Genomic DNA, 9,510 nt, shown 5'->3' on the forward strand with positions numbered 1-9,510 from the left:
CTTTTTGGGATTTGCTTCAGGAGTCTCTGCAGAGGAGTCTCTACTTCCTCCTGTTGCTACAAAGCCATGGGCGCTGACACAGACTTTTCTGGAGCAACACAACTCTTCCCAGCAGCTTATGCTGCCATCCAAGTGATTTTCTATACATATGCTGTATATGGATAATTATCCTATCAACTTCCTCCACATAACAGAAGCATTTTTGTAGCTGAGGGCTCACATGGTAACAGCAGCCCATGCAGAAGGTGCAGGAATTTTGAGCCATGCCCGTTTGCGTGGCCCTGTACAGCATTTCCCTGACTTGAAGCAATGAAAGTTTGGGGGTTCCAGGGAACAGTGGCATTTCTGGAAGCTGTTCTGCTACTGCATTCCACAGCCCATACTGTGCCCGTGAAGAAAACACACAGTCCTTGCCCACCTCTCAGCCCAGAACCGAATCCTTCTCCTGTCTCTGATTCTTTCCATGTGAATCAGTAGCTGCTCTGACATCGTTTCTGACGTCGTTTCTCTGCTGGCCACTCCTGTCCTGTGCTGGTTCTTCACTGTAAGCCTTCGTGACACAGAGCTGCAACTTCAGTGTTAACTTTCACACAGCAGTCTTCGTGCAACCTGGAAGCTCTGCATGGGACTCCCTGCACTTCTGCATTTTGTTTGTGTGGCAGCAGGTGTGACCAGCATACGTAACCACCTGCCTCATCAGAAATCTATAAGCTGCAAATTGCTTTTCAAGCATTTCAAAATTGGAATGTATGGATGTGGAACAGCAGTCATTAAAAGAAGACATTAATACAAGAAGAGCCAATTTATTTTTATAAAAGATGTAATCTAATCCAAGACTCCTCTGAAGCCTGTTTAATCAGTGACACTCATTGACTGCGCAGGGTGGGCGAGCTCTGCTAAATGCTGGCTGTGCCACAGCAGGCACGGAGCGAGCAGGGAAAGGATGGGTGCCGACACGGCCTGTCGCCCGCGAAAGGCAACCGGTGGTGCTCAGAGCAAACCCTGCTGCTTATGGATGGGAGAGCAGCTCCTGCAGCTGCAGGTCCATCCTGCACCTGTGGGCTGCTCCTTAGGGCGCTCGGTCTCGGGGCGATGGGCTCCAGGACGTACTGGTGGAAGCAAGCACCCAATCTATGGAAGTTCTATTCTGTAATTAGTTTCTAAAATTCTGACTACAATGTCACTATAGATCTACAGACGAACTTTAAAGGCTTTAAGGAACGAGAAAGTCAACAAATCGCTGGTAAATGCAGCTGCAAGTGGCAGCAGACTGTCACATCAAAAGGCTGCAGCAATGCTCTTTCCTTTCATGAGCCATGCTGGGGCATTTTCACTGTTGCCTCCTCAACACCTACAGCTTGTACGATCAGAAAGCTTGCTATGGTTAAGCTCTCTTCTTAGACATCTTAAATTCAAAATGCTGTTACAAAACAGCTTTCGCAGGCTCTCAAAGTAAGTGCTTCTTGGAAACAGAACTCAGAAGCCAAAGTTACAAGCAAGGATCCAGGTTTTTGAGTTGAGAATAAACAAAATCTTTCACTAATTTACAATTGGCAAGATCTGTGCTTAGCAAGAAGGCAAAGAAAACTTCCCCAGCGCTTTGCTAGGGAAATGGGAGCACAAGCAACTATTTCAAGTATTTCACAGCAGTACTCTTCCATTTCCATTCAGAAAGAGACGTTAAGCGTTTTATTTTCTAAACACTTAGCTGCAACGATCGAGGACTTTTGTTCCCTCATCCCAACACACGGCAGACTTGCCCCTTTCCCTTACCACCTAGGGAGGCACAAAGATGCAGGAACACAGGTAGCCCCTGTGCAAAGCTGGAAGAAATCCTTGTGCTTCGACAAGCAGAATTTCAGCAACACATGCCCTCAACCAAAAGAATGCAGGCAGGCTTCCAAGTCCTGCCTGGCTCCACAGGAAAGCACAGCGCCCCTAACGCGGTGAGATTTCAGCTCTAGGAGCCCAGCCCCGCAGCAGTGACCCAGCTGGCTGCTACAGAGCACACAGCACTTCCCAGCGGTTCTTCCTGGGCCACAAAGCAGAGTTTCAATGCTAGATTTAGTCTCCAGCTTTGCCTTCTGCGTTAATTGGCTGAGCACTCAGCAAACAGCAAGGCTGATGTGACTCAAATGACTTCTCTGGAGGAAAAGCAACCCAACCACACAGCCCCAGCGTTGTTGTACAACAGCATGCTGTTGTAGTGACTTCTCAGACGAACAATTTTCCACGCCTTCTCCTTGCTGTAATACTTAAATTTCAAACCTGTAATGCCTGAGTCCTCTGGTGATGTGGGCAGTGAATGGTTTCTTGTCCACACCAACAAAGCTTCCAAGCCTTATTTGTCTGAAGAGCTGCACCATCCTGGCTTCAGCTGGCAGCTGAAGAAGGCAAGTTATCACAAGGGACCAACTAACTGCTCTACCTGAGATACTGCTTTTATAATTAACTCTACAGATTGATTTCTGCAGAAATCGTTCTTTAACCAGGAGTTCCCTACTCCCAGAATGGCCTCTGCATTGCTAAGCTATTTAAGAAGTTACCTGGGGACTTAATCAAGTGCATTAAATTTCAGTTTCATCCTTTCCACCACAGCAATGCCTTGAATTAAATTTCATACATTATATTTCCTTGTGATATTGATATATTCACTTGAGTTTCAGAGTGTATTATAATTACTGATTGACTTGACTCACTCTGAATCCAGCATCTTTCTGGAAAAATACCATCTAAGCAAAAAAAAAAAAAGAAAAAAAAGCAGATAATATCGGAGTAAATTTGTATTTTATGCCTAATTTGCATGTTTGTCACCTAACAATATCCAAGAATAAACTGTGCATCTTGTCAGAAATAAGCTGCAAAATAAGCCTGTAATTGCCTCTAAAAAGCAGCACCTCGCTGCGCTGCTCTGTGCATCTGGAGGCATCTGGGGATTATCTGGGGGGTTCAGTGGCAGCCGATGAGGACAGCAGCGTGCTGCTCTGCACAGACTGCCATGAGAGCAACTTCTGAACTGTTAGGAGAAAGCAGATGCCGTTTGTAGAACAGTTTAAGTAAGTGTCCCTAAATATCTCTCAGGATTCACATGTTCAAATACTCTCAGAGCATTAAAGCATCAGCCAGAGAACACAGTGTAACATAAAAGCACTCTCACAAGCCGTATGAACATCTATGGTGTTATTTGCTAATCCCCTGACTGCCCTAAAACTCAGGCAGATCGCACAGCAGAGCATCAGAACTGCAGGCTTGGAAGCTCAGATGTGGAACTTACATAAAGCCAAAATGCATCAGTTCCAGCCCTCCCTGTCCATTTCACCACAGCTCCCAGCCACACCAAATGGATCATCTGCAATCCCTGAACACAAAGGTTAGCAGCTGCACCTCGGTATTTGCGACCACGGTTTTGTGACCACTGGCTGTAGTTTATTATTTCACGATGAACTTGGCTGTCATGATGCTCATCTTACAAAGGTGTAGACTTATTTAAATAGGAACTTGTTGGCCAGGCAAAGAAAGAAAAGAAGAGATTGAAACAAACACGATTTCAAAGAACTTATAGATCTGCACAGGTCCCTTCTGTTTCCATATACATATGGAAAAAAGGGAACAAATTCCAAGTAATCCTGAGATGACAACATACCTTATTTTCACACAGTGCCCTATGGCCACTTTTGAGGATGTATTTTCCATCAGTACCTAGTTACCAACAGCAGCATATTTGTGTGTTTTAGACCTGAACTTCCCGATGCTTTACAAGATGTAACCACAAGAACTGACAGCACTCTACAGCCCTCAAAGTTCATTCGTTTCTTGATATTTTAAATGCCAACAACTGGAGCATCAAAATGAAAGAGCATAGCCTGGCTCTCATATAAACCTAATTTCCTTGTTGTCGTTAAGAAGTTATTAATTAAAGAACAGTCTCAGACAGGTTGAAACTCCTCTTGCATAGCCAGCTTTTACTGATTGTGGTCTATCAGGAAGATTTATTGGTGTATTTATATTCTACTTATAGTAAAAAAAAAAAATAATAATCATAGCACACGCACACGAGCAGAGGCAGTGACTTGATAACACATCTTCTGCAACATGAACGTCCACAGTAAACAGTAAACCTGTCTCACAGGTTACAAGAATTCCCAGCAAGAGGGACTTACAGCTACTATGTAAAGAACTGCAAGATTCATCTTTATCACTCATCTAATTACTTTCTCTTGTGTTGCTTTAAGTATGTAAGTCATGATGCACTTAATTCTCTATAGGCACTAAGGAAAATGTCAAGACCTGCAGACAAGTCTATAAGCAGGCGTAAGATATCAGAACCACTCGCCAAGTTACCCAGGCAAGGTGCAGGTTCTTATGTGCTTCATTACCTGGGGACAAAGGGCTTCAAGCTGGCTGGCTGACATGCGAACCAATTTCACACCTTCCTCGTTGTTTGAGATGGAACAGGCCAAGTTGGCAACCTGTGTCAGAATGGGGAAAAAAACAAAGAACTGTTAGCAAGTGATTTTTATTTTCTTCTACAAGGAGCTTTGTGACCAGTGACATGTCACAAAATGCAAAGTGTTCACCATGATTCAGTTCTAATGAATTCTGAAATCACTAATGACATTTGTTCTGTCTCCAGTCGCAAAATATTGGATGATAAAATTGAATGACTACTCAGAGGACAGACAGCTCGGTGTCTCCACCCACTTGGTGAAGTTCTCTTGACAGTAAATCAGATGAGAGCATCACTGGCAGCACGTGAAGCCAAAGCTGAAAGGCCCATTCCAACTCAGTGAGTGAGACAGCAGCAATCAAACAATTTGAAAAACAACAATTCAGCTTCAACACACGTGAGGATTAAACGTTCCGATGCTTGTAGGGACACTACAAGCTTTGTACATCTAGCTTAATGTGAACCCAGAAACACTTGGAGACGGGCTTACCGAGCAATTCACATATGCAAGAAGTGCAGAGGTGCTGCACAGCTCCCTCTGTTCTGCTGATGCTGTACGAAGCAGACCTCAGCGACGGCACACTGGATCCTGATGCACTTCCCACTGAGTCAAGGGCTGCAGGATCCAACAGGCAGAACCCAGCCCTCTGTTCGTGCTGGAATTCACCAAATAAAGCCACATGCTGGTACGGATGACACTGAAGACCCATCCCCACTTCCCCAAAATTGGACCAGCATCGCGATGCTAAAACTTTTCTCCCAGACCTTGACCTGCTGCACAGCAACACTCTTAAGTAGGCCACTCTGAACCAGAGGACCTCCTGTTACCAACTGCCTCTTAGGAGTACACAGGACGGGGACAGCACAGACTTTTTTGGTAATTGAAGATATTCCTCCTATTGGAGCTACTCTCAGGGGAAGGAAGTCTGAAGTAAGTTACATTTTGCAGCTGACAGGTGAGTGACAAGCATGTTATTCTGAGCCATTTGAACACAGAGCTGTAAAAATAGTATGGAGTGAACTGAGACGAACACTGAGTACTGTCATTCCAGAGGCAGAGCAACCTGCAAAACCCCAGTTAGGTGTTGTAAAGCACCACTGTGAACCAGCAGATACGCAGCAGCACCACAAACCAGGTTTCTACACTGACTTTCCTCTACAAAATGGGGAAACTCCATCCTCCCCTTAGTTAAACCATCCCGTGCACTCGTACACAAGTCACTCTGAAGTAGTTCTGGCAGCTGTATCACATGCTTTCCCCCTCCCCAAGCCGTTCCCTTTACAGCAGATGTTCCCACACAGAATACATTACTGTCCCACAAACCATCAACCACACGCCAACAGACTTGAGTGGAGTGTTTCATCAATTCCATTATTAATTTTGGGACCGCAGCAAGTTCCCATCACAAAGCACACATCTTCCTTCCCCCAGATCCAAATCGAGTTACAGAGGATGTAAAGCCGTCAGCTGTCAGGAGGAGAGGTGTGCTTCCAGCACGGCACGGCTGAGTAAACAGATGCTGCAGCATATATTTGGACAAAAACAAACCCAAGTTGAAAGGAAGACTACGCGGCGTCAACACACGCCGTACAGAACTGTGCCAGCTTTCTGCAGTACCACTGCTGAACTTCTCCACTTTCTCTTCTGCCACAGCCCGCAGAGATGAGGCCCCACACCAAAAGGTGAGGCCTCCCTGCAGGGCTGTGCTGTGTGCTCCCAGCTCAGCAGAGGTTCTGTCACCCTGCGTGGCACGGCCACCAACAGGGCACCCTCAGTGACACCTTGCCAGGAAGGAGCTTTCCTTTGAACAGAGGGTTGGTTTGTTTTAGATCTGCTGCATCTTAAATCGCCAGCTTGCAGTGAGCTGTGGTGTATTATGCTTTAGTTTAGAGGCTCAAAAATAAAAGGACAGTAAGATGTCATGATTTAGAAGTCAAATAAAGGTTTTGCTGTTGTTTTAAGCACGGCTCATATTTTTGAGAAATACCAGTTTGCCAATACTTCTTACGGTCCAGATTTCGACGTCATTTCTGCCTCCCCAGCAGCAGTTATGGTTTCTAGAAGTGAGAAGAACACAAAGCCCTATTGAGATGGGGCTGGATAAAAGCTACATTGAGGCACTGCAGAATCAGCCTCTCCGCTATCTGGAGATGTTGTGCTCTCTCTCAAGCCAAGTGTGATGAATCAAGCACAGAGAATCCTCGCTCTGTCTGAATACAGAGAGGCAAAGAAGTTGGTAATTGAGTGTCCCCACCATGGTGCTATGCAATTTTGCTTTTTTGCACAGTCATTTTTGTACAGTCATTTTTCTTCTGAATACCTCACTGATGGCAATTCTTCTTTAGAAACGGCCCGACAGGGACTGCCAACCTTTATGAAAGAAGTGTGTGTGCTTCCGTGACTGAGCTTCCTTGGCAGTTGAAGACAATCCAGTTGCTGGCTGCCACATTCCATCCTACTTCTGCGCCTCCAAATCCGAACACTTCATTTCAGCGCGTTAGTCCCAGAGCAAGCTATTTGCTTTGGCAGATTAGCTCCTCTGCCAGATTAGCAGACAAACTTCCCAGCAAACTGTGCTGAACATCAAATCTAAAGCAAGAATGTCACGATGAGTTTAGAGCGCAGTGGGTCAAACCCCAAACCCACAGCAATGCAATGCTTACTGCGCAGACACACTCGGTCTGTTGCAACAACTCACAAAACTCCCCAGATCCCAAATTTACAAGTGCTGTGTCAACTCATTAATCAAGCTGTAAATGACATTACAATTACGTATTTCAAACTGTCATTAACGGGCCAGTGCTCCATGGCACAAATTGTGGGATGGCACACAGCGGCTGCACTGGGCGCCTGGATGATTAGGAAACTGAACTGTGAAGTGTCTGAAAGCACAGCTCACTGCTAACTCCTGCCTGGTACCTGGCAAAGAACTTCAAGCTCCCTGACAGGGGGAGGAGAAGGAGCTCCTGGCCATACGTGCACATAACGCACAGGGTTCTGTAGCCAAGATGAAGATCAAAAGTGACTAAATTTGTTCTAAAGCATGCAGAGCGTTTGGAGATCATATTCATTTCTAAACCTTTCAAATAAAACGGAGCACCTCAAGCAAACAGAAGCTCCCTTCAAATCAAATGGAAATGAAATAGTTTTCCCGTCTCGCCAACAACATAGCTGACTGACATAGTAAGTGGTCAGATTTGATTTAGAAAGAACACTTGTGCTTGAGAGCAAAATAGCAATTGAATTCCCGCTGCATTTGTTCATTCTTACCATTCAATATCATCAAGCCCCTTTACATAAGCACTGCTGGCACAGGCATCAAAGGAGACAAAAAATTGCAAATAATGTAATCGGTCATAATGGCCAATTTCTTGAAAGAATTTAAAAAACACATAGGCAGGCTGGAAAGCAAGACAAGGTGCTTGGATACTGCTTGCAGCACAACTAGACCGAATTAAAAGCATCTTTTTGATGCAACTTCAAGGCTCCGGTAGTTGCCAGAGCGCGCAGCCACCTCCCAGACCCTGCTTTGTGGATCCCGGAAGGCAGCAGGGATGAGCTTCAACCCACCTCAGCAAGAGGCACGTGAAGCAGCAGCGCGATGCGCAGGGCACAGCCACGCTGCCACTGCGCCTGCAGCCCCAGCTAACAAACCTCTGCCATGCAGAACCCCGAGCTGCTGCAACCAACCTGTGCTGGAACTCAGATCAGTTTTTCTCAGAGATGACACTGAGATGGAATGACACCTTTTGAGGAGAAGCCAGTTAACCACCCCCGTGCAAAGGGTCAACTGGAAACAAGCTATCAGCAACAAGGTGCGTTTCCAAATTAAAAGAATAGGGGAAAACGATACCATCTGTCACAGTTCTAGCTATTTTTCTTCAGAATTTACTATTTTTAATCAGGAAGAGTCTTGATATTTTTATAGTAATTTTTTTCCTCCATTAGCAACAATTTGCCAGCCCACGTTTGTGTTGTCGGATGTTCCAGACAATTGCTTTCTCTGACATTAGGCAGCGCTCACCTTTTTCACCTGAAATTCATTATTTATTCCTTTCGCTTAAAATTTGTTCCTATGACAACTCAGGAGCTGAGCCTCCAGCAGCCTCAGCAACACCAGTGTGGGGTCAGCATGAACTTCTTATATTGCACTGCTGCAAGCCATCGAGAAATACGGCCACGGCTTTGCAGCTGTTAAAGTGTCTTCTGCACTGGACATCCTAGCTTAAGGAGTGGGGTTACTTTATACAGGACTGTTTAGTAAAGCCTTAACAAATTGCTTTTTCAATAGAAGACAAAAAACACAGGAGAGAGAAAACGAACTATAATCCCTAACACATCCAACCTGCCTTTTTTCAAGGATTTTGAAGGCTGATGCTGAAAGTTTACGTGAACGTTTCTGTTCAGTGCACCTGGGCTGACTTCAAAGCATAACCACCACACTCCTGCTCCTTACCTACGGGCCGTATTTGTAGGGCAGCCTCTCCAGAAAGCCAAACACACAAAGCACACTTAAGTGGGTGCTGGATGCAACCACGCAGCAACGGTGCGATCCAAAGAAGGCTCAGTAATGAGTTTGTTGTTACATAATTTATTTGAAACTGTCAGAGCCCGCCTCTGCCACATGGCACCGTTACAAATCAGGATTGTCTCTCCACGCACGGAACAAACAAGCACTAATTGAGTTTAAGAGCCTGACTACTCTTGCTTTGAAACCCCGGGTGCAAAACCAGCATTCCAGAGGTAAGAGTTTTCAGCGTTCCTATTGAAAAACTCAACGCTGCAGTTGGACAATAACCAGCATCCTCTCAACTGATGCTCACAAACCCCTGTGCAAAAATAAGACAAAACCCATACTCACACACAGGTAATTCAGGAGTTTCAGTAGCACGCAAACAACGCTTCTCAGAAGTGTTCTTAGTATTTTCGTTTCTGATTAAACTCCAAAATTTCAGCTTTTTGTTCCCTTTTTTTTTTGGTTTGTTTTCATATTACAGTTTCTCTGGGAACGCAAACTCCTGCCTTTAGCAGCCAAAATTGCCCCATTTAAAATGAATAAGAA

General features: G+C 45.1%; 1 protein-coding gene across 1 annotated transcript in view; it reads right to left on the reverse strand.

Annotated features, from left to right (window-relative positions):
• Window positions 1-9,510, reverse strand: part of CTNNA1 (catenin alpha 1) — a 90,588-nt gene that overhangs the window by 21,296 nt on the left and 59,782 nt on the right. Inside the window, exon 9 of the mRNA XM_010718865.1 lies at window positions 4,377-4,469. Within this exon, the coding sequence (XP_010717167.1) occupies window positions 4,377-4,469 (93 nt within the window). The remainder of the gene's footprint in view (window positions 1-4,376; window positions 4,470-9,510) is intronic.

This window comes from Meleagris gallopavo, chromosome 15 (assembly GCF_000146605.3).
Source record: "Meleagris gallopavo isolate NT-WF06-2002-E0010 breed Aviagen turkey brand Nicholas breeding stock chromosome 15, Turkey_5.1, whole genome shotgun sequence".
NCBI classification, from domain to species: Eukaryota; Metazoa; Chordata; class Aves; order Galliformes; family Phasianidae; genus Meleagris; species Meleagris gallopavo.